The 25179-nt window shown below is 45.2% G+C and overlaps 1 protein-coding gene across 5 annotated transcripts in view; it reads right to left on the bottom strand.

Moving 5' to 3' along the window:
• The window catches only part of PSD3 (pleckstrin and Sec7 domain containing 3), a 476158-nt gene that overhangs the window by 333351 nt on the left and 117628 nt on the right, over positions 1–25179 (bottom strand). For all 5 annotated transcript variants that reach the window (XM_057505252.1, XM_036896299.2, XM_057505254.1 and 2 more), the window contains 2 exons: positions 14243–15347; positions 11239–11616 (listed from right to left, as the gene is read on the bottom strand). In XM_057505252.1, the coding sequence (XP_057361235.1) occupies positions 11239–11616; positions 14243–15347 (1483 nt within the window). The remainder of the gene's footprint in view (positions 1–11238; positions 11617–14242; positions 15348–25179) is intronic.

Genomic DNA, 25179 nt, shown 5'->3' with positions numbered 1-25179 from the left:
TGAGCAAAAAAATCAAGTTAACAAAAGGAATCAATTCATCTGCAGTGTTGTAGCTCTTCAATTGGCCGGTGGGATCACAGGTGTGTATTATTTTCTACATTTTTTTGGTATGTCTAAAATGTTTCAGAAGCTACAAAAAGTCATAAGGGCCACCTCTCTAAGTGCAGCAACATCTGTCCAATCTAGATTAGTTGAGGAGGAGGCAAAGAGATCAATTCCCCCGACTTCCACCTCTCAATTCCCCAGATGCAAGCAGCGCCACTGATTCTGCCTCAGTTCCGCTGTGTCCGGAAGTCCGCCTGCCCCGCCCCACCTCGTGCACGCACGCACCTCACCCTCAAGCCCAGTGCAAAGAGCAGCACTTCCAGTGCGGCCTCCACCACACCGACGCTGGGGGAGCTCGGCCTCAGAGCCCTGCCGCCTGCCTCTCCAGGCTCGGAGCTGCCTGTGAGGTTACCCACCTCCTTGAGGGAAACACCTGACCCCCAGGATAGAGCAGCTGCTCATCAAGTCCTTCATTCAACAAAAACAGCACCCAGTATGTGCTGAACCCCATGACAATGCTTCTCTGGGAAGGTCACTGCCCAACAGGAGGGGCAAGGCCATGCCTAAGTGTATTATTATATGATGGATCCTAAAACAGTTGTTAAATGAATGCTGAGCGTAATGAACTTTTATGATTTGGCATCACAATAATTATTGGATACCTCTTATTTTCTTTACACTAAAGATTATGTATTACTGCTCTCGAGAGCAAATGTCACCTTCCTTGTGCCGAGGCACAGCTGCGAAAGAGTGATTCTGAAGACACTAGGGCAGACCCCCACTGACGCTCCTCACCCTGACGGGCTCCAAGGCTGCAAGAAGGGTCATCACAGGCACGCACCTCCACTCAGACCAGGTGATACTGAAGAAGCTTTCAAGAGAGTAGTTCAAGGGTGTAAACGCTGTTAGCATGCTCAAGTGGCAGTGAATTATTACCCCTTCCTAGATAAGGAGGTTGAGGTTTAAAGGGATAGTTCACTGAGCCAAAGCTGTGTGACTTATCCCACTCTTCACCAGGAAACCATACTGTTTTCAGCAGGAAAACAGATCAACCCCTATTTCTAGAGTAGGAATGGGCACCCTGTGGCCACTGCACCAAAACTGACACTAGAAATCATTCCCAGGTCCACAGCCAAGGCCGCTCCCTTCCACAAACCTGTTAGACTGCTGCCTGATGCTGGCACAGTGACCTGTAATAGGCCTGCCACCTGAGAACACGGTTCCCGCTCAGCTTTCTCTGAACAGCTTCCAGCACATCTCAAACTTTAAAGTGCCTGTGAATCACCTGGGAATTTGTTTAAATACACATATTATTTGAGTAGGTCAGGATGAGGTCTGCATTGCCCATTCTAACAAGCGCCAAGGTGAGAGGTCGACAGCCTAGGCTGAACATCAGAATCGCCTGGGAAGCTTTCAAATCATCACTGCACAGAGTCTCTGCTGGTGAAGTCTACCTGGGGAGTCAGAATTTTTAAAAGCTCCCCATGCAACTCTAAAGTGCCATCAAGTTAGACAATCCTGGATGTGGGGGAAATAGAAGTTCCATGGCCAGGACCCTCACCTGCCCCTAAACTACTTGAAGATGTAACTGGCCTCCTGCTAGGCTACTGCTTCCACACCTGTAGGCACTGAGCTTTTACTGACCGAGTCACTGTATAGAGCTCTGCTGGGTGCTCTGGACGGAGGCAGAGAAGAGGTGGATTACGGACTTGCAGACTGCTGGATGCAGCCATGATTCTAGTGTTTGACCTACCACCTTAATAATAAAGCCAGTATAAACCCTTTTACCACAGGAACATTCCGGTGCCATTTCTCGGTCTCAGCAAATCCATAGTGAATGTGCCTGGGGCTGAAACCTCAGGCGAGATGCTGGTCTAGAACTTTCCTACTTTGGCTTGGTCATGGACCACTGCTCTAGACCAGTGTTTCTCAAACTTCAATGTGTATGTAAACCACCTGGGTATCTTAAAATGCAGATTCGAATTTAGTAGATCAGGGATGGGGCCTGAGATTCTGCTCTTCTAACAAGCTCCCAAATTAGCGCTGCTGGGGAACAAGTTGGTGATCAGAGAGATCAAAACCCTTCGTAGTTCAGTGTGTGATTTGTAAAGCTTCCCTTCTGGAAGTCTCATTTCCGACCAGTAGCTACTGCAGATGGAGGCTCCGGTAGAGGCTCCCCACATGTGAGGTGTAGGGGTGTGAACTCAGGCATTCATCTAGTGCTGGTTCAGGTACTCAATACTGATCCTCAGAGCGTTCTTGAGAAAGGCCACCCTGAGCTGCCTCGCTCGTGGCCACTCAGGCACTGAACATGAGGGCTCTGCTAGGAGCCTGAGTTTAATAGAGACTCTGTATTCAGCTGATAGAAAACATGAGATCCATAGGCAATAAGAAAACAAGATTAAAGCACTGGAAATGTGCCCCCTTTGGGTTCTGGTAAATTGGTACTCTTTTCGAAAATACCTTCAAAGAACTTTATTTGGAGGTGTCTTGACAATGGGTTTCAGCCCTGGGCAAGTTCAGTATGGATTCAGTGTGACCAAAGAGGTGACAGTACAATGTTCTTGGGATGAAAGAGTTATACCCAACTTTATTTCCATTTCCATGGTAGCAGGTTAATCACTAAAATCCCATCCACTCAGAGCGAGTCACACGCAGCAAGCCAGTCTCTGCCTCTGGGCCCCTCTGTCCTGCACAGCCCTCCTCTGGGCCTCTATCCTCGGCACTGCCACCACTCCAGCATCTGCTCTGCTCTCCTGCAGCCTTGCAGCTGTGCCACCATGTCACCCAGAGCACTGGGCGGAGCTCTTTATATAGAGTCAATAACAATGTATTGCCCACACATGTATAGTGAGCTAGCCAACCAGGGCCAGGTGAGAATCCTGGCCACAGGAACTTTCACTTTATCCACACTCCACCCCTTCAGGATTCTCTCCTTTCACTCTATGTGTCCTCAATCCTCTGCAATGGTCCCTGTGCGAGAAAGCTGGAGCACTGTAACCAAATTCCATACAAATAACAAACCAAAAGGACCATGGGTGGACCTTACAATACCCACCTTTTTCAGCCTTTCCAGAAAAAAGTCTTGCAGGTCTTGCAGATACACAGGCTAATCATCTTGCTTTATCTCTGCCTCTGCTTCGTCCTCAGCAGCCAGAACCGCTGCTCTGGTCTCAGTTGTTGCCACAGCTCCAGTCATCCAGTTTCTTTCTGTCTGCTCCTGCCTTTTCAAACCAACCCACATCTGGGTCCTCACGACCTTCATGGGGCCCTTTATATTCTCCCTTAGAGAAGCAAACTGTATTTCCTTTGTGCTTGAGCCTGAGGATAGAAGCAGAGCATGGAGCGCTCCACAGCCTGAGGAGGGGGTTGCACCCCTCCTGAAAGAACCTGCAGTTGCCAAGTCCTTCTGGCTTTCCACCAGCTTTCAACCAGGTGGGGTCTCACCCGAGGAGGGGCTGATGGCTCTGGCACTGGCAGGGCCTCCACCCCCACCTGTTCATTAAAGCTCCACTCCTCCATTTCTGGGGATGATGGCTCCACTACATCCTTCTCTTGCCCCATGGCACCTGACAGCCTGTGTGCTGCTGCTTCTCGGGCCACTCCTTCTCGGGCTGCTGCTCCTTCTCGGGCCACAGCAGTTCCTAGTGGTGCATTTCAGTCAGCTTTCTCTTGGGGTGGACCCCAGTCCTCCACCCCTTCACAGTACCACATACCCACAGGGGACACTCGAACATCTCTCTTTCCATAGGTGCAGCGTGCTGAAACACTCCTTCCATGAGGGCAGGCTGTTCTTTTTCCTTGGTTACCAATGAATCCTGCCAACTATGCCAATTGTCTTGCCAATGGGTTTCAGTACCAGGCAAGTTCACTATGGATTCAGTGTGACCAAAGAAATGAGAGTGGAACGTTCTTGGGGTGAAAGGGTTATACCCAACTTTATTTCCAGGTGGCATGTCAATCACTAGAATCCCATCCACTCAGAGTGAGTCTGCATGCAGCAAGCCAGTCTCTGCCTCTGGGCCCCTTTGTCTGCACAGCCATCTTCTGGGCCTCTGTCCTCAGTGCTGCCACCACTCCAGCCTCTGCTCTGCTCTCCTGCAGCCTTGCAGCCATGCCACCGTGTCGCCCAGAGCACTGGGCAGATGGAGCTCTTTATATAGAGTCAATAGCAACGTACTGCCCACACATGTGTAATGGGCTAGCAACCAAGGCCAGGTGAGAGTCCTGGCTGCAGGAACTTTCATTTTATCCACAGAAGGTCTCTTTTTCCCCAAACCAGGGATCAATGGATAGCATTTCTCATTGAGCTGCAAATTGTGTTAAGTAACCTCTGCTGAGAGGAAATGTTATTGCTTCCTTTAAAAATTAAATACTGAACTGATACATAGATAAAAAGATTACTATATCATCACAACCAGTTAAAATGTTAACTGCCAGTGCCATTTTTACTTAGAGCTATGATTCTCCTTGTAGTTCTGTAACCTCTAATGTCCTTTATCACTTAAGTCTTTTAACTCGCTCTTTGATAACAGATCGCCCACTTAGTCAGCACCCCACCACATTCTTCACGCCAATAGCCTCCATGGCATTACTTTGTCTGTTTTAAGGTTTAAACTACAGAATTAGGCCGTTTCAGGGAAACCCTATTTCAAATCCAGGACCATTTCCGGAAGCCACCACCAATTTACACAGGAGGTACCCGACAAGCAGGGAAAGTCCAAACCACCAGACACAGGCCTCAGAGGAACCAATGACCAGAGCCCACAGTGTCCACGCTGGGCTCCCTGATAGGGAGAGATGAGAAACAGGTTCAGCAGAACTGCTGAGAAGCTCAGGTTGGAGGGCACGTGTGGATAAAATGAGTGGCCAGGACTCTCACCTGGCCCTGGTTGGCTAGCTCACTACACGTGTGGGCAATACGTTGTTATTGACTCTATATAAAGAGCTCCGCCCAGTGCTCTGGGCGACCCAGTGATAGGGCTGTAAGGCTGCAGGAGAGCAGAGGCTGGAGTGGTGGCAGTGCGGAGGACAGAGGTCCAGAGGATGGCTGTGTGGACAGAGAGGCCCAGAGGCAGAGACCAGCTTACTGCATGAAGACTCGCTCTGAGTGGCCGGAATTCTAGTGACTGACCTGCCACCATGGAAATAAAGTTGGCTATAACCCTTTCACCCCAAGAACATTCCACTGTCATTTCTTTGGTCACATTGAATCCATAGTGAACTTGCCTGGGGCTGAAACCCATTGGCAAGAGAGCACGTTTCCTACAAAGTGGAGTCAGAGACACAAGTGGCATACACTGTCCTGGGCGGGCATCTCTCCAGCCGCCCTCAGTCCCCAGCTGTGAGCCTCACCTCTAAGTGCTGACCCCAAGGCCAAGGCCTCTGGGCAGGTCTCCAGTCCACCCCCACCAGCATTTCCCCATGGAGGGCCCTCATGCTCCTCAAATTCAAATTGTTTATACTGACGCCCGACCAGGTGTTTTCTCCAACTCCCGTTGATAGTCTCTTGACTGGGTTTATCAGCCACACTTAAAATCTCAAAAATATATATACAAAATATAGGACAGCTCACATGTCCTATATTCAAACATTCACCAAATCCTTGAGTCTTTTTTCGTTACCAGGCTTTCTCTCATCTATTTTCTCATGTTCCTTAGACTATTATTCAGACTACTGCAAAACCCATGATGTTTAAAATGAATTATCCACAAATTAGAACTCAGCAACTTTTCACAACAAAATTGTAAATTGGGTGGTAAGGTTATTTCCATTTTAACAAGGAACTGGAGGTTCCCCAAAGTGAAATGTCCCAGCCAAGATCAGGCAGCCAGAAAAGAGGATGCTGTGACCTCATGTTGCCTGATCCCAAATCTCCATATTGGTGCCACCCAACCACAGTGCCTGAACTTTATATGGAGCCTAAAGCTGGGAGGGGGTTGCTGGCAGCCAGAGGCTGATACCGACGGACATGCTGCCCTTTCTCCAGGTGACTGCTATTACTGGTATTACCGCCTTCCATTTATTTATCTCCTCTGTACCAGGCATTGTCAAGCCCTTTCATTCTGTTTTATACTTGGAAAAGTTCCCAGACTATCTGCAAGTTCTCAAGATCATGCACCTTGTAGGAAACTGAGGCAGGATATGAATGCAGATATGACTGGCTCTGAAACCCTTTGGAGAACCACCCCTCATCCTCAAGGAGGAACTCCTTTGTGATAAAAAAAAAAATTCACAATTACAACTGCTTCGGGAAGCTGGAAAGAGGAAAATGAGAGCCTATTTCCTACAGAGCATGTGTTAGAGAGTGAAAGGAAAGGGTTGAAGAGGTTACCGGAGCAACAGCAGTTCCACATAAACCTGAGAGGCAGGAGGCTTCCTGCTCCGGAGAGCGAACACGGGGAGCTCGGCAGCCAGCAGGCACTGCGGCCGTCTCGCAGGGCCAAACCTTCCCTCTATCATCAGCTCAACCAACACTGGCTTAGCTTAAGCTCTTATTTTAATGTTTACACATTACATTAAAATGCCAGCAGGCTTTAAGCAGGGATGGCAAACAAATTTTTTAAATCACACTTCAAATTTCTGTGTTTATCGTGTGTCATGTGAATTTTTCCTAGACAGAAAGGTGAGAAAAAGCAGAGACTAGAAGGGATATTTCTAATTGCCAGCATTCCATTTGAGGAGGGGGAAAAAAACAAAAGCACCCCAAATCCCCAACTTCCCAGTTCGGCCTACAGCGCCCTCCTCAGGCGCGTCGGCTGCACACAGATGTAACTCGCCTCGCCACCTGCCGCAAACCCGAGGCTTCTGAAAGAACCCCTAGGACGGTGAGACACAGTACAGACCTGTTAACATGAAAATGGCAATTTCCAGAACAGTTTACAGATTTCAGAGAGCCAAAAGAGAAGCTCCTGCCATATGACTGTGTTTGGTATCTGTCTTTCCTATCTGTCCAAACCCAGGCTCAACAGAAATGGACAACATTCAGTCCTGGACACAATGACAACACTGTGCCTGACAGTCTTGGGTCAGAACTCACTGACTGGAGCTGCAGTCATCGGCTGATGGGCCGGCGAGGGAGAAGCACCCAGACACAAAGGCACCCACTGGAACACATAGAGCTGTCCATCTCTAGTTATTCTTTCTAATTTTGGAGCCATGTGACTGGACTTCACACAGCACAGCTGGCCCCATCAGCCTGAGGGCTGGAGGCAGACCACGTGGGGAGGGGTGATCCCCTTTGCTCCTTCATTAGGATATTGTCACATTCACAGGGCAAGTGAGCTACTTCCCGGCTGACCTGCGGCAACCTGGCCAGCGTTCGGTGTCAATGAATTTAACTAGTCCTGTCCAGATCTCTCCTAGGCTGTTAAGCTTTTCCATCTTAAAAAGAGGGATCTATTTGATATCACAAAGGCATAGAATCCTTTAAAAGACAGATTCGAAGTATTTTCTTCTTTAAGTGATGGGAGTAACAGGGAAGAACAATTGCCATCTGGGCTGACTCCAAGTCTGGCAGGTGCTCCTGAGTGAGGGACCTCACACTTGCTCAGGTGCTACAACACCCTCACCTTTCCACACCACTCCCACCTTTTTTAGAGAAGTAACACAACAGAAAACAGCACCGTCCTGTGTTCAGAAGAAATCACCATCAAATACCACTGCTGAAATCATCTTTAATGACACATATTGAAATAGAAAATGATTTAGAACATATACCTGGGCAATGCCAAATATATTTTTGCTTAGAAACCAAAAATAAATGGGCTCTGGAGCCTGACTGCCCAGGTCAATTCCTGGGTGTGCCACTTGCCATCTGTGTGACTTGGAGCAAGTTACTCAACCTCTCTATGCGTTTCCTGCTCTGGAAAATGAGAACACTAATAGTTCCTTTCTCTTAGCTTATTATGAAAATTAAGCACTACATGTTTACTACATAAATAAAACCTATGGGATGCCTATGATATAACACTATGTTTGGAAACTATCTGATCTCCTATTTTCTACTGGCTGACAACTACCATTTTGTACATTAAAATGAGTAACTCAGTAGGGATGGGCTTAATTTTCCTGTTTCATGTCTTGCTAAAATCAAAGCAGCAGCATCACAGGAAGGGGGCTCATTAGCCTGGTCTCCCTTTCCTTCGCGATGTCCTCAGAGTGTACTTTATCCAAAGTGGTCAGACCCCCGCCCCCATCACCAGCCTACCCTGGCCACCTACCGCAGGCCAGTGGGCGAAGACAGAATGCTAGGCACGTGCAATTGTTGTATTTATCACTTTTCTTATGTAAATATCAAACCAGTATTAGCGAAGTTGGAAACTATTTCCCTTTCCTTGACTCTACCCCATGGGCGCTGAGTGCCTGGCGGAGGGCTTGGGCTCCAGCCTGGGGCTCCTGAACAGGCTCAGGACCGCAGGGTCAACTTCTGACCTCTGTGGAGGGATGGTCTAATGCAGAAAATTTTGAAAGCCTGCTCATTGATTCCTTTAAAACTTCATGAAGACACGTTTATAACAATTTGGTAAATTTTTTCTCAAACTGAGCACACACATCACCACCACCAACCAGCTCGACAACTAGCAGCTCCAATTGCAGGTGTTCAGATGAGAATAAAGATGGGATCATGCAGCCTAGAATAGGAGGTACCTGGTCTAGGAGCCAGGTAACCTGAATTCTGGCATAGGACCTGTCACCAGGTAAACCCGTCTTGCCAAGCTGGGACTCAGATCCTTTATTGCAAAACAAGGTTATCTAAAGCCCCCTTCAACCTGGAAAACATCATAATTCCTTAACCCCCAAGTCCTCTAGTGCTGCAAGTTCTCTACCGCACCAGGAGGCAGAGAGGATACAGAAAAAGGTAAGTCATTCCCATTTCTCTAAAAGTTAGGATCACTGCACCTGCCCTACTTTTTATAACCCTAAATAGAGACATTTATCACAAAACAAAACCTCTACCTCTAACTGCTTATTAGCTTATGCCAACTCCAAGAACACAGAAGGGGTGCCCCAGTAGGTCCTCATCAGCACCCAGAATGGGGATGGCCCCAGGAAGCAGCCGGGACAACACCAGAGAGGGTGAGAAGTTCAGTTGCTCATCTCTCAGATGCTTCTCACCCAGGCTAGACTCTGGTCTCATCGCTGAGAAGATCTCGTGGTTTGACGGTGCAGGCGATGCAACTGAAACTTCACCTGGAGATGGCCTGAAGTATACTGTCCAAACCTGAGAGGCTAAAATACTCCAGCCTGGCCCAGTACTCTCCCTTAATTATCTAACTGTCCTACTAAGGGGGGGCCTCTGTGCTGGCTCAGTGATGGTCTCCCTATTCTAAGTGAGCAGACCCTTCCAGCCATTACCCCCTGTCCCGACTCCCTAATGCAATGTTCATCTCCTATTCTATGCACCCACCCTCCTTGTGGCTTCTGCAGCAAAGCCTTGAGGCCAAACGCCTCAGCTCCCCAACTACTTTGGGTCTGTACTTCACTCACGGCAGAACATGGGAATTTCCATAAAATTACCCACATACCTGTGCTACAGTTTTTCCCACAATTTACACTTGTCAGAGAAATGGTGGAACAGAAGGGCTAAAGTGGCACCCTCCCTCTCGGGGAACCCCTGCCACCAGAGGTCCCACCTCAGAGCACCCTCCCTCTCAGGAACACCTTTTCTCAATGACACTTTCCCCTCGGGGACAACCCCTCTCAGAGATACCAGAAGTCTAAACATGGGCTTATCACCAACCAATTCTGATTCCCACTTTGGCTCAAGCTCCTATTTAGCACCGGCACCTGTGCTTGGGGCTGTAATCTGTGCCAATTTCAAATCTCACAGCCACACAGCATCCTGGATAGCATTAGCCTCATTCTGCAAATAATTAGAGTAGGTTTCAGAGAGAATAAGTGGCTTGCCCAAGCACAGACAAGGCCTTCTCCTTTTGAGACTTGTGTTCTTTTTGTCATCTCACTAGACCCAAGACACCGCCGCCACCTGTGGTCAACTCCACAGGGAAACGCAGTACAGGGTTAGGGAGCCAGGCTCTGGTGGGTCACCAGGGACTCAGAAACCCATGAGCTGGTTCTAGAAAACACTTCATACAGGAGAGTATTTCATCATAAAGGGAGATTTGCTGGAAATCTGTAATGTAAATACAGACTCTCTAAAAAGGACTGACTTTTCTCATACAGCTTTAAAGTAGTTATCCCCATTTAACCTCCCCTCCACCTCCCCCAACACACAACACACAGTGACATGGTTTAATTCAGGGAAAGTATGTCAAAACTAAATTCATAAGCCACGAAGAAGTTCAGCATTCTGTGCCCATGATGGGGACACTTAAGGGACAGGAAATGAGCCGAGGCTGATGAGCAAGAAGAAATGAAATGCTGGCTAACCCACAGACAGGGGGTCACTGAATGACAGCATGGCACATGCGCCCTGGGGAACTCTTGCTTAATCCCCCAGCGGGACTTCATCCTCAAGCAGAGAGACGGTGAGTGATCACAGCCTTGGCCATGCCCACCCAGCACCCACTGCATTAGAGCCTTCCCGCCCTCTCAGGAACAGAGAGCCAGCCAACTGAAAGGACCTCACAGGCCAAGGGCTGGGAAGACTTTGGGGGACCATCTAATCCAAAACCCTTACTGTACAAACAAGGGATCTCTGGCCTCCTCGAACGACCTGCTCCCCGTCATCAGGCAACGTCAGTACCAGAATGAGAGCCAAGATCTCAGCATCTTCTCACGGGGCCATAATTACTCCTGTCAGAGATGATGGTGGCTAAAGGGCTAAAGTGACACCCTCCCTCTCAGGAACACCCTCCCACCAGGGATCCCACCTCAGAGACACCCCACCTCCCAGGGACACCCTCTTCTATGTCTTCTACTCTTCTTCTACCGAGGCTACAATGCTGCAGCCCAGACCCACCCACCCCCTGTGAACATTCGCACAGGGTCCAGTTTGCATATGGTAATCCAGGAACACCATGAAATACGAGGCTCTTGTTTGTCCATTTCCCAAACCGCTGAAGAGTGCTCTGCCTGCCCTTAAAATCCAGATGACTATTTACTCACATCATTCACTTACATCCACAGAAACTGGCCAAATGCTTCTCAGATATATTCTACACATAGATTTCCCAAAGAGAAGACGCTACAAAAACCACCACTGTGAATTAATGAGAACAGGACAACTACCTTCCCCAAAACACGATCTCCGGAGTGCCTCCGGAGTCATGCAGCCCATTGGTGATCCCACTGGAATAGCCCATTACTATGCTGCCATCTGCTGAGACGCTCAGGATGTCTGGATGTCCTCCCGCTGGTGTCCTCTCGAGGAACTGGGTGCCTTCTTTAATGCGCTGCTGTATCATTGGAGTGAGGGGCATTTCAAAGCTAAAATAGCTATCAGGCTCAGAGTACAACGTCTCCAAGGACTCGGCACTGTAGTATAAAGAGGTGTTGTCCAGAATGGTTTCAAACTGGGAGCTGTACACGTCAGTGGAGTCCTCTGTATATCTGGGCCCAAGGGTATCCTCGTCACCTCCCTGAAAGGGCTCCTCTTCCTCAAGAGTCCTGGCAAGGAAATAAGAGTGAAGAATTCCCACATTAGGCTGATTTTTTTTCCTTTTTCCCCTTCAACCATATAAAAAAGGGAGTACTCTATAGTGAGAACACTCATATTCACTGAACTTACGCCTTAATATATTTGGGAAGGAATCTATCATAGAATCATAAACAGATTGAAAAAACTCCTAGCATACATGTGCCACACTACCCTCTAAATAATTTAACATAGTTTCAAACTAGTTTCCTAGTGTGTGAATACATCTGCTCCAAGAAATATCTGAATAAAGCATTAAGTTCTCATTTTAGTCAACTAAACGCCACAAATTCAAACTAGTAATGTTACAGTCATTCTTAACTCTAACAGAAGCTGATAAATATATTGTGTAAACCTAATGGAGTAAAAATACACTTAACTTTCATCATTCTATTAATACTTTTTGACTTGAGTAAGACCAAACGCCCTCAAGAGGTTGAACATGTTAGAGTCCAAGGGCCGCCCCCTCCTGACAATAAGAAAGCATTGCAGAGAGAGCCCAGGTCCAAAACAACCACCTTAAGGTAAAAAGGCCAACGACATGCTCACTGCAAGGCTAAACAAAATAGTGAAAACTAGAAGCAACTTACAAGCTACTATAAAGGGGTGAGGCGTTAGTTAATGAACATGCAGCGTTTTCCTCAAATATTAAAATTAGAATAACTAAGCATAATGTAGAAACTCAGGAAGAGCAAGAGGTCAGGAGTTAGGAAAACCCAGAGCTGGATTATGGATGTACCAATTACCAGCTATGCCACTTTAGGCAACTTTCCTTAACCTCTCTGAGCCTCAGATTCCTGTAAATGGGAATAAAAGAGAAGTAAGAATAAAACTTCCTCACAGATAATCCACATTCCAAGGTACTACCAGGATTCACATTCCACAACACAGCTGTCTGTGTCGTTTGAAATCACTGAAGGTCTGCACATACCAAACATTATCCTGGGTTTATGCCTCCCATCACTGCACGTGGAATAAATGGAGAGTTCCTGCAGGAAGCTCTCCCTGCCTCTCCACACTCATGGCCTCCCACTCTCCCCAGCACCTTATGCCTGGCCACACTGCTGGAGTTTCAAATCCTCAAACTTGCCTTAAGGCCTCTGCTCCGCCCAACACCAGGAGGTTCACGCAGCTAGGTGATCCCGTGTAACTAGAGTGCCCCCTGAACACACTGTTCCCTCGGCCTGGAACGCCCCTCCTCCCCATTCTCTGCCTGGTGAACTCTGCTCACTCCTCCAGCTGAGGCTGAGTATCACTTCCCCAGGAGGGCCCTCCCGTGCTGCAAGCCGGGGAGGCCTCTCCCCTGCACTCAAGGTGTTCTTGCCGGCGCGTGTCTCCTCCTTTCCTGGCACAGTCTGTGATCCTACAGTCACTAATGTGCCCGTACAGTCAGTGCTGTCCCCAGCTCCTCAAGCCCCAGGAGGGCAGCGCCCATGGCCACATCGACTGAACATTCCTTTATGCCCCCACCCAGCATGTCCAGGGCACAGCAGACAACTGAGAACCATCTGTGGAAGGACAGAAGGATGGAGGGAGGAAGGAATCATCTGAGTGGCAGCGTAAGTGCATTTCTCGGTGGGGATACAATCACTGGGCCGTGGGCCACATGACAAGGCCGCTTCTGAGGGAGGTCTGGAGACTTATGCATTGGGGGGTCGGGGAGAAAGGAGTGGAGGGAAGCAGGCGTGGCAGCCATCCTAAGGAGCATCAGGCAAGCGGGTCTGTTAGATAACTGTAGAGGAAAGGCATTGCCTTACTCCGAAGGAACAGGAATACCCTTCCACCTTGACATACATGTTCTTCCATTTCAAGAATAAAACATGGCATCGTGAGGCCTGACAGGAGGAAAGATGTTACTAACCTGAACTGACAGTACACAACAAATGCCTTTGCCCAGAGGAGCACTGTACAGTCAGACTACCAGCAAAGGAAGTGAGGAAAGACAGACTGCGTCTCTGACTCTCCAGCGCTAAGCTGGCACGTGTGTCAGGACCCCAGGAAATACCATGTGTGCCAGGGTCACTTATCAGGCCCATAATCAAACACACGCTGCTTGTGGGAAGCAGCCCCCACGTGCATGTGCTGAACACCTGAATCATGGCATCTGCTTCTGATCCCCGAACCTCCTTTCTGAACCTGGAAAATGAAGCCCACCCAAACTGAGACCTCTGCGTCCATAGGTGACGTAGACCGTGGGTCAGCTCTGGGGCTGCACCTAGAAAAAATGCCGAAGCTAGGGTGTAATGGCCACAGGACGTGTTGAGAGTCCAGGCGTTCTCATGTCATTAAAGGTAACTGTGGGGTGTTTTAGTTGCCCTGATGCTGCAAACTTGAACCTGTCAAATTAACAAAATGTCAGAAATGGATTCACACAGTTTAGTGTTCAAGTCTCTCCATAAATCTGCTTCCCTGGCCTATGCCTACTGGGCAATTTTATAGCAACATTGTTTTGATACCTCAAAAACTTAGAAGGAATCTAGCTTACAGTACCCCCCTCCAGTCTACAATAAAAGGACCAGGAGACTGAGTGGGGTTCTCGCGGCCAGCATGGGAGAACGGTTTCCCGTCTGGCGTGCAGGGTCCCAGATGGGAGCTCACCTTTCCCTGTCCCCCTCCAACTCCGGCTTCCTAAGATGTTCTCTGTTTTCCCTTAGGAAGACTTCATCCTCTCCACTCTCAGCCACAGGCAAAGGGGACAGTGTCCCTGAGCTGGCGCCAGGCCTCTCTGAAGGCGCTCCCCAAGTTTCAGCCCAAACCCTCCCAGTTAAACCAGCCGAATGGCCCAGGCCGGCCGTGGGGGTGAGGCGGCTTGGCTCCTGGGGAAACGCCCTGCTTCCAGGAGAGGCTGTCCTGTCCAACGACGTCTCAAAATCCACAGGATGCCGTGTCTCTCCTTTCTCCCCTCCTGCCCACAGTATTTGCACCCCTTGAAATTCCACGTGTTTGCCCCGGCCTGGGCGTCCTGTGGAGTTGCCTCGATCCCCTACCCTGGGGGGCTCACTCCCCAGATCAGACCTCCTCTCTCTTGAAAGCCCAGCGCTGTCTGCAGAGCTGAGGGTCGCTCCTGGGCTCCTGGTGGAGGGCAAGGAGTGACCTGGCTCCTGTGCACAGAGGGCTCTTTTGTTCCCATTATTAGTTAACTGGGAAAGCTCTGCCTCAGTTTCCCCAGTTAACAAGATAGTCAGATCCTTCTGGATGCTCAAATAAAAATCTTCCTCAGTCGTCAGTGCAGCTGGAAGAGGTGTACCTGGTGGTTCTCCTTGGCCAGCAGGGAACAGTCTGTTGGCTCTCTCTGTTTTATGATGGGCAGTGTTCAGCTCTCTTTCCACCTGCTGAGCCGAAAAACTCGGCCCAGCATCTCTGCCCAGTACCTTGGTAGCCTGTGACGTTCCTGAAGCTATTCGGGCCTCTGTGGCTTTCAGAGCCGAAATTAAAGTGTCAATGGGCTGTAAACTTTGTTCCTTGAGCTGACTCGGCGGGGGAGCCTCTCCAACATCTTTTGGTCCTCCTGTAACACTGTTGAGCCCAGCACGGTGGCCAGCAAGAAACTGGACCCCCTGTTGTCCCTGTGGGCAGCATGGCAGAGACTCGGCATCAAACTCCGGAGATGCTCTCAGACCTTCTCCACTTTCCTCCATGGTCCCATATTCCGGAAATTCATTTGTGACGTTGGGTGGGAGTAAATTGCTTCCTCCATGATCACCTACAAACAGAACACAATGGACACATGACTTGTCTTGAGTAACAGGTCCAGATGTATATTAATAGATAACCACACACATCAGACACTCAGTAATCCTTATCTGGTTCTTTCACCGTCTCCTTTCCCCACCCTGCACACATACTTCTCCTGAGCTTGCAGTGGTCCCTCCACTTGGCTCACCGAGTGTAACCACAAAGGCTGTGGCCTAGGAGGTGGCCACCTAATGACACACGCCATATTTTACCTGCTTCCGATTAAGTCCCTCACGTACAACTCAGTTGAGGCATACGCAAAAAGAGATAAAAATAGGGATCTGGTCACTTCACAAATACCACTCATGAAATAGCAATGAAAATATTTACAATGTAACAACAAATAGCCATAGGATCCAGACAACAGTATCTGTGCAGTGAGATCTCTAAGATGGAGCCTCAGGAAACAGATACAACCTATTTCATCAGAAAATTTTTTTTTGGCCAGAAGCCTTCCCTTCACAGTTGGATTTCTGTGGGGGAACATCCCTAGAGAATGAGAAGGAAGTCAAAGTGGAATAGGAAATTTGGCATATTGAGAAAAATGCCTAGGATCTCAACTGCATAAAATTTAAATGATATCCTATGCAGAACCCAGTATATGAAGCAGCAGAAACGGTAATTAGTACATACTTACTATATAGGATCAAATCTCAACATTTCCTTATTCAAATGGCAGAACAGTGAAGACGTTCTGATGAGACATTTACAAATGTAAACTGTGGTCGATGGGTTCACCTGTGCCAGCCCAGCATCCGATTTCCTTCTGAGCTCGATTTTGGCTATTCTGCATCAAGAAACTCCCGTCCACACAAGAAACATAGTATGACATGTATTCACTCTGACAACTTTGTTAATGAGGACATTCGTTGTTTTTAAAGCAGTGTGAGCTGCAACCTTAGTAGGTAGTGAAATATTTAATAAATGTCTGAGTATGTACACTGAAATGACCACAGTGCACAGAAGGAGGGCATGTGGACATGAGTGAACACATGGTTTCCCACAATATGCACAATCTGATAAAGAGTAATCCATCTGACAGTGTATACACTGTCTCTTATTACATTTTTAAAATAATTTTAAATATATTTTACTACTAAATTTGAGTTGAGTATTGATGAAATCCAAGAGGTACCTCTCTGTGACGGCCGTGTGCACAATACATTCCTAAGACAGAACTAAGGATGTGACCTGCTGGAATGTGAAGGGGAAGCAACTGGCCAAACCCTGACTGGAAAAGGAAGACAGTCAAAGCAATAAAGACCCTTGTTCCTAGGGGAATACATTGACATTTTTTTACTTTTTCAGTAAAGAACACAATAGAACTTTTAGTTTTTTCCCCTTTTAAAATTCAGTGGTTTTTAACATATTCAAAAAATTGTGCAACTATGACCACTATCTAATTCCAGAACATTTTCATCAGCCCCCCGAAAACCCCATATCCCTTAACTGTGACTCCCCATTGCCTGTATCCTCAACCCCTGGCAAGTAATAACCTACTTTCTATCTCTTTGGGTTTGTGTATTCTAAACACTTCATTAACGTGGAATCACACAATATGTGGCATTTTGGGGGTCTGGTTTTTTTACTTAGCACTGAGCCATGTTTTCAAGGCTTATACACACTGTGGCCTGTATCAGAACGTCATCCTTTTTACTGCCAAAGACTATTCCATAGTATGGCTATACCACAGGTTCCCTTCCCACTCAGCAGGTGATGGACTTTTCTGCTGTTTCTACCATTTGGCTGTTAGGAATGAATGTTTGTGTACAAATTTTGTGTCTAGATTCATTTCTAATTCTCTTGGACACATACTTAGGAGTGGAATTTCTGAGTCATGCGGTAACTCTAATGTTTAATGTCTGAGAAACTGCCTGTTCATTTTCCAAAGCAACTGTACCATTTTACATTCCTACCAGCAGTGTGAGGGCCCCATTATTGTCCATCTTTCATCATGCCCGTCCTCGTGGGTGTAAATGGTATCTTACTGTGGTTTGGGTCTGCATTTTCCTAGGGACCAATGGTATCAAGCAACTTGTCATGTGCTTATTGGCCATTTGTGTATCTTCGTTAGAGACAAATCTATTCAGACCTTTTGCCTATTTTGTAATTGGGTTACTTGTCTTTTTATGACTGAGTTGTAAGCATTCTTTATATATTCTGGAGAGAATTTCTTTATCAGATACGTAACTTGCAAATATTTTCTCCCATTCTGTGTATTGTCTTTTCCTTTAGTTAATGGTGTCTTTTGAGGCACAGAAGTTTTTAATTTTGATAAAGTCCAACTTATCTATTTTTTTATTCTGTTGCCTGTGCTTTTGGTGCCATATGTTCAAACTATTGTCTAATCCAAGGTCACAAGGATTTATTCCTATTTTTCTCCTAAGAGTTTTACAGTGTTAGCTATTATATTTAGGTCTTTGATCCTTTTTGAGTTAGATTGTGTATATGGTGTGAAGTACAGATCAAACTTCATTCTCTTGCAAGTGGAGAGTCACTTGTCACAGCACTATTTCTTGGAAAAAACTCTTCTTTCCCTCAGAACTGCCTTGATACCCTCATAGAAAACCAATGGACTATAAATACCAGGGTTTATTTCTGGACTCTCAATTCTATTCCATTAAGCTGGGAGCCTAAGCTTGTTGCCAAATAACACTGTCTTGATTAGGATAGCTCTGCAGAAATTGCTAGTCCTCCTACTCTGTGCTTCCTTTTCCAGGTTGTTTTGACTACCGTAGGCCCTTGCACTTCCCATATGAACTTTAGGATCAGCTTGTCAGACAGCTGAACTTTTGACAGGCACTGGGGTGAAATTAGAGTGCTGGCACCTTAACAATATTACTATTATATGTCTTTTGATCTATGCCCATGTCTTTCCATTTACTTAATTTTCTTTAATTTCTTTTAACAATTTTCAGTTTTTTCTTTATTTGTACTGTTTTGTCTCCTTCATATTTTTAATAGTTTTTATAACTTTTATGAATTATATTTATACATTTTATCATTTTTATAGTTTTAAACACACAAGTTTTATATTACTTGTGTTAAATTTATTCCCCTAAGTATTTTATTCTTTTTGATACTATTGTAAGTAGAATTGTTTTTTAAATTTCATTTTCACATTATGCATTGCTGGCATACAGAAATAGAATTGGCTACTGCAACCTTCTGAATATTATTAGTTCTAATAGAATTTTTTGAGTACTCTTCAGAATTTCCTTTACACAAGACCATGTCATCTGTGAATATAGTTTTATTCTTCTTGCCTAAACTGCCCTGGCTAGAACCTCCAGGACTGTGTTGAGTATAGGTGCTAAGAGCAGACACCCTTGTCTCATTCCTGATGTTAGGAGAGAGCTTTCAGCCTTTCCGCTGAATACAGTGTTATCTGTGGGTTTGCACAGATCCCTTCTACTCCTAGTTTGTCAAATGCTTTTATAATGAAAGGGTGTCAAATATTGTCAAATGCTTTTTCTCTACTGATTGCTCATGTGAGTTTTGTCTTTTATTCTAGTAACATGGTGTATTACATTAATTGATTTTTATATACTGAACCAATCCCACATCCCCAGAATAAATCCTACTTGGTCATAGTACATAATCCTTTTTATATGTCATGAAGTGCAGCTTTCTAGTATTTTAGCATTTACATGCATAAGCAATATTGGTCAATGTAGTATTATCTTTTTCTGGTTTTGGTATTAGGGTAATGCTGGCTTCACAAAATGGATTGAAAGTATTCTATATTGGCATTTGTTTATACATTTGACACTTTTTTTTAACATTTTTAACATTTTATACTTTTTTATGTTTTTAACAGTTTCATCTCCATTTATTACCCAAGGAACATTCATTTTTCAGCACTTCAAAGCTATAATGTGAAATGAAAGAGAAAAAAGTGAGTAATCCAAAAAGATGTTTTTCTTTGTAGCCAAAGAGGTTAAAGGGGTTAGAGACATACTCAGTCCACAGTGGGAAATATTTCCTTTAGACTTTATAGTGCTTTTCATTATTTCTCTAACCTAAAGCATACCTTTACAAAAAATTAGAGGATCATATGAATATGAAATCTGAAAGGATGAAAAGGAATCTAAAAATTCATTCAGTCACCTAACACACTTAGGTGAGAAAACAGGCTCAAAGAAATGATGTATTTGCCAACACGGCACGACAAATGCACATCAGAGCCCATCTGTCCTGCCTCTGCGATGCTCACCTCCCTCCCCGCCCTCTACCTTTATTGCTAGTGAGGAGCCCCGGCATGTGATCTTCAATCTGTTCCCTGAAATCTAAGAAATCTGAAATGGTTATATCATGTCCAGCCTCACTTCACTTCATGTGCAATAACCTTTCTAAAACAAACATTTCTGTTGCGGTCTGTAGTCCCACATAGCCTACAAAATACAGTCCAAACTCCTCCATCTAGAAGTTAGCATGGTAATCCCGTCCCAATCTACTCTCTTTTTCCACGGCTCCCCTCCAAATGTGCTATCCCCCCCACTTCTCTAGCTGGAGGAGTGTGGCACATGGAAGGCTGGGAAGGCTCCCTCTGATGTATAGTGGAAATAGCTACCTCTACACGCACTCTGACCTTTGTACTTCTTTTCCTTGTTTGACCTCTTTTCTCCCTATGACTTACCTTTTCTTCCCATCTCTACAATTAGATTATTTTCATCTTTGAAGACCTAACTCAAATCTCTCTCCTTCATCACCAGCTCTTGCTAGAAGTCACCTCTCCTCCTCACAAATGTCAAGAGAATTTTGGCTATATACTACATACAGCACAAACATATGAAATGCATACATGATGTGAGCACATCTTCTGAAGCTTCAAAAGGCTGCATTAAAGCCTCTCATCAAGTAATTTAACAAAACTGTCCACAATGACCATTGAAGCCAAATGTGTATTTCATACCAAAACATTATATTGAAATCCATTTAAAAAGGGAAGGCCTTTAACCCTTATCATTTAGGAGCTCACTTTGTTCTAACAGTTTAAATTGCCATCCATGAAACAATCCCTCACATAAACACTGGTATCCCGGCCCAAAGGGAATGGCCACAAGGAATTCAAGGAAAGGGACTGCAAAGAAATCAAATCATCTCTCCATCCCACTTGGCATGCTTTTTGTTACAATGTTCTTCATAAAGGACTCAGCAAACTGTGGGCAAACGCTTGTGATGTTGATATGACTACCCAGAAACTGATGGAAGTGATAAAAGGGAGAAGGTAAAAGCCACGCGTGTGCAACAGCTCAGTAACCCCGAGCAGCCCTCCTGCACCAGGTCTGCCATCTAATAAGCACCATTCCTAACACACTTCACTTACTTTTTAACTAAAGAAGGACAGACGTGGACCAGCGGAAATCAATGTTCTGCAAGGCTAAATGGCTCGACCAAAGTAAATGAAATGATACTCAATTTTAAAGCATTGTATGAGAATTGAAGTCAGAACTATTCCTGGTCTTCTGTGTCTCAGGAGTAAATTCCTGGGAAAAACTAAGAGGCCTCCAAGTTGTCCGACTTTCATTTCTCATAGCAGTGAAGTTACCAAACATAAGAATGAAAATCCTTTCTGGCTGTAGCCTCTGGGTAGAGACAGCCCTACACACCCCGTGGCTCTTGGGCAGAGAGGGCACCGCAGGCGCACACCACACAAACCTTTCCTCTCACGGAAGGCTCTCCATTGTCGGAGCACAAGAGCAGTTTACTTCCACTGTCCGCCTTTGTCACCACAGGAACTGTCTTTAACAACAAACAAAACTTCATGAAATATTAACCCTGACCTTTTACGTCGAATTTCAGATTTATTTCTTATGTTTAAAAAATGGGACTATTTATGTTCAGACAATTTTTTTTAAAGACCAAATTATCCTTTTACTTTAAGATTTTTTTCTGCTCCCTTTTAAAACTAAGCCATGCATACTTCCCAGGAAATGCCTGTCATTTCCAAAATTTACTCCCTCAATTCAGCAAACATTTATTTATTAATTACTTGTTATGCCCTGAACACAGGAGACTCAAACCTGAATATGCCGAAGCATGAGAAGTGTGTGTGAAATGTCAGAAAGCCCCCCCTCCGCTAGCACATGAAGGATGCACAGGGAGAAATACAAGTGTAAGCACACTCAGGAGGAGCAGTGCAGGCTACTGGCAACAGGGCTGGTGACATGGTGTTGCCTGAGCCAGGACAAAGGTAGAAGGGATGGCACGGGACAAAGGTGTGTGGACTGCGACATGTCCCACTCCAGCCAGTGTCTGTACCCATCGGCACCCTGGCCCTCTGTCCAGCCCTCTCCACGTAGCCATGGCTCAGCCTATGCCAACCACTGTGGGCTCATACTTGATTTGTTCAAGCTTTTCCTCTGTCTTTTATTAGTCTATATTTATTACTAATGCAAGGATCCAACTGAAAACTGAAATAGCTATTTCTCTGCCAGAAAATCTTAACTGTTAGTCCTGCCCAAATTTGGTCTCATATCTGTGACAAAGGGATTTATTTGCTAAGTATAAAAAAAGACTTTAGCACTTACCTAAATATAAACTACATGCTAGTAGAATCTGAATTAGTAAGAGTTCACAGCTTTTCTACATTTATCTATCCCCTTAAAGGAATGAAAATGTAGTGTTAAATGTGTGGGAGGGGAGGGGTGGGGTGAAGAGTTTTCAACATCTGCAAAATGTACACACTTTGGGGTGTCTATTTATATCTCTCAGGAATCTCCTTCTCTAACAGGCATCTCATCTGCCCCTTTGTGCATCTGATCAGATTCCTAACAAATTGTTCCATGTTGTATAGTAAAGACGGTTTTCCTGTGATGAACTAAAACCACTGATTTTTTTAAAGAATTTTTTTTTTTATTTAATATACTGAGAAAGAAATGGGATACTTTTGAAGGCTAACAAGATCAATCTCAGGAGTGCTTTAGGTTGTATGTTAAATAGGCATCCACTTCTGGAACACAAGGACAGGATTATTCTAAAACGAAATGGAGTAGAAAAAAATTTTCTTCTGTATAAAACTAAAAACTTCTACACAACAAAGAAAACCATCAATAAAATGTAAAGGCAACCTAGTGAAGGGAGAAAATATTTAAAAATCATATATCTGGTAAGTGGCTAATATCCAAAACATATAAAGAATTTCTACAACTCAGTAGCAAAAAAACCCAATCCAATTAAAAAATGGGCAGAATATCTGAATTACATTATTACATCCTGAAGGCCCAGAACAACAAACAGTACCTAGCAAAACGGGTGTATTTATTTGTTCAATCCATGAATAAAATAATAATGTCCTATAACCAACAGGACAACATTTAATTAAACCTCAAAGGAAAAGCAAAAAGAAACCCACCAAGCACGAGCAAAATACTACATGTCAGTGACAGCCAAGTTCCATCTCCCCCCAAGCACAGGCTCAAATAGATGCTGGAAACCTGAGGTTCTTCTGAACTTCAGAGTGAGCTCATTCTTCCATTTGCTCAGACAAGCTTACTGTGCACCAGGGAGGTGCTGAGCCCTGGAAACAGAGCAACAAACAAAGCCAATACGGCACTTGCCCTCATGCAATCCATCAACTCCATGTGTGTACACTTGTCTCTTACAGACAAAGTTCAGGCAGTGGTAAAGGTAAGAGGAGACAATGTTGGCCAGAGTTCTAGAATTCAGCATGATCCTATACAGGCTATTTACATTAAGCATTAATTTCTCAATTGGTTGTATTACTATCTAAACACTATGCTGTCCAGTATGGTAGCCATGGCCACATATAACTATTAAAATTAAATAAGCTAAAAGTCCAGTGCTCAAAACCATATGCAGCTAGTGGCTACCACCCCACCCCACACAGATACACAACACTCCTCCAAGTTCATGAGGAACACTATTTGAAAGTGCTGCCCCGCTCAAAGCATGGCCTGGGAAAGCCGCACAGGAGTCGGCTAGGACCTTGTTGGAAATGCACCCTCAGGCACCACGCCAGGGCCCCTAATGGATTCTTTATTTCTAAGAAGAGCCCCAGGTGATTTGCATACACAGGAAAGTATGAGACGTGCTTCTTCAGAGAAAGACAACATCTAGAAGTTGCTGTTTCGATCTACCTTTAAATGGCTATTTTTTATTCTAAAAGAAAGCCTCAAGAGTTCCCCATCCCACCTGCCAGTCCAGCTGTTCACAGACAACAGATGCAGTAGGCCCACCTCCCATTCCCACCAAAGGAAAGGCTTGCTCGCCCTGGTTTGGGTTCGCCCTCCAATCAACAGAGGAAGGGAATCACCGCACCCAGATGGGACCTCATCTTTATTTCACAGCAAATAGTAAATTTATCTCACAGGGGATGGCCAATGACACTACAATTTTGCAAAAAGGACCACAAGAGCCTCAAACGCATGCCAGTACCAACCTGTGCAAGCACCCATCCATCAGTGCCCGCACGTGCATGTACAGAGCCTCACACAGCTTCACGGAGGGCCAAGACAAAGGCAAGGTCTTCGGTTTTAAAAACTAGATTATTTTCCCAGACTTTTAATGTTCATGTCATTGTATATATTACTTGTAAAATAAAAAAGCATGTGCAAACTCACTCGGATGGGGCACTTTGTGATCGACAATCTATTTTCTATGGGCACGAATCAACAGATCTTTCAATCTTTTATAAGAAATCACAGCAATTCAAGATGGCGGCGTGAGAGGCAAGATGGAGAATTCCTCCCAAAACCACATATACTGTGAAAATATGGTTAATACAACTAGCCCTAAAACAGCAACAGGAAAGAAGGCTGCACCAGACTGCACACAGACCTCAGGAACAGAGGAGACCTCATGAAACAGGGTAACATACCAAAGCCTCGATCCAGTGGGACCTAGGCCCTTCCTCAACCCCAGCTCACTGGGGGAAGGAAGAGAAATGGAGTGGGGAGTGGGTGGAAGCCTAGGACTGCTGAACACCCAGCCCTGGAGATCTGCTTTCAAAGCAGAAACCTACATTGTGTGGTGCTCTGGAGGTTGGGGAGCTGGGACAGGTGGAGTGCCTGAGAGACTGAGATTCACCCTAAATGTAAATGGTCTGAATGCACCAATCAAAAGACATAGAGTCACTGAATGGATAAAAAAACAAGACCCATCTATTTGCTGCCTACAAGAGACTCACATCAAACCCAAAGACATACATAGACTGAAAGTAAAGGGATGGAAAAAGATATTTCATTCAACTAATATGGAGAAAAAAGCAGGAGTTGGAGTACTTATATCAGACAAATTAGACTTCAGAACAAAGAAAGTAACAAGAGACAAGGAAGGACATTACATAATGATAAAGGGGTCAGTTCAACACAAGGATATAACTATTACAAATATCTATGTACCTAACAGAGGATCATCTACATATGTGAAACAAATACTAACAGAACTAAAGGGCGAAACAGAATGAAATGCATTCATTTTAGGAGACTTCAACACACCACTCACTCCAAAGGACAGATCAACCAGACAGAAAATAAGTAAAGAGACAGAGGCATGGAACAATGTATTAGAACAAGTGGATCTAATGGACATCTACAGAACACTCCTTCCAAAAGCAGCAGGATACACATTCTACTCAAGTGCACATGGAACATTTTCAAGAATAGATCATATACTAGACCACAAAAAAGAGCCTCAGTAAATTCAAAAAGATTGAAATTGTACCAATGAGCTTCTCAGATCACAAAGGTATGAAACTAGAAATAAATTACACAAGGAAAACAAAAAAAGCCCACAAACACATGGAGGCTTAATAACACAATCCTAAATAATCATTG

The sequence above is a fragment of the Manis pentadactyla genome, chromosome 7 (genome assembly GCF_030020395.1).
Source record: "Manis pentadactyla isolate mManPen7 chromosome 7, mManPen7.hap1, whole genome shotgun sequence".
Taxonomy (NCBI): domain Eukaryota; kingdom Metazoa; phylum Chordata; class Mammalia; order Pholidota; family Manidae; genus Manis; species Manis pentadactyla.
This window is presented reverse-complemented; position numbering and strand designations above follow the sequence as displayed.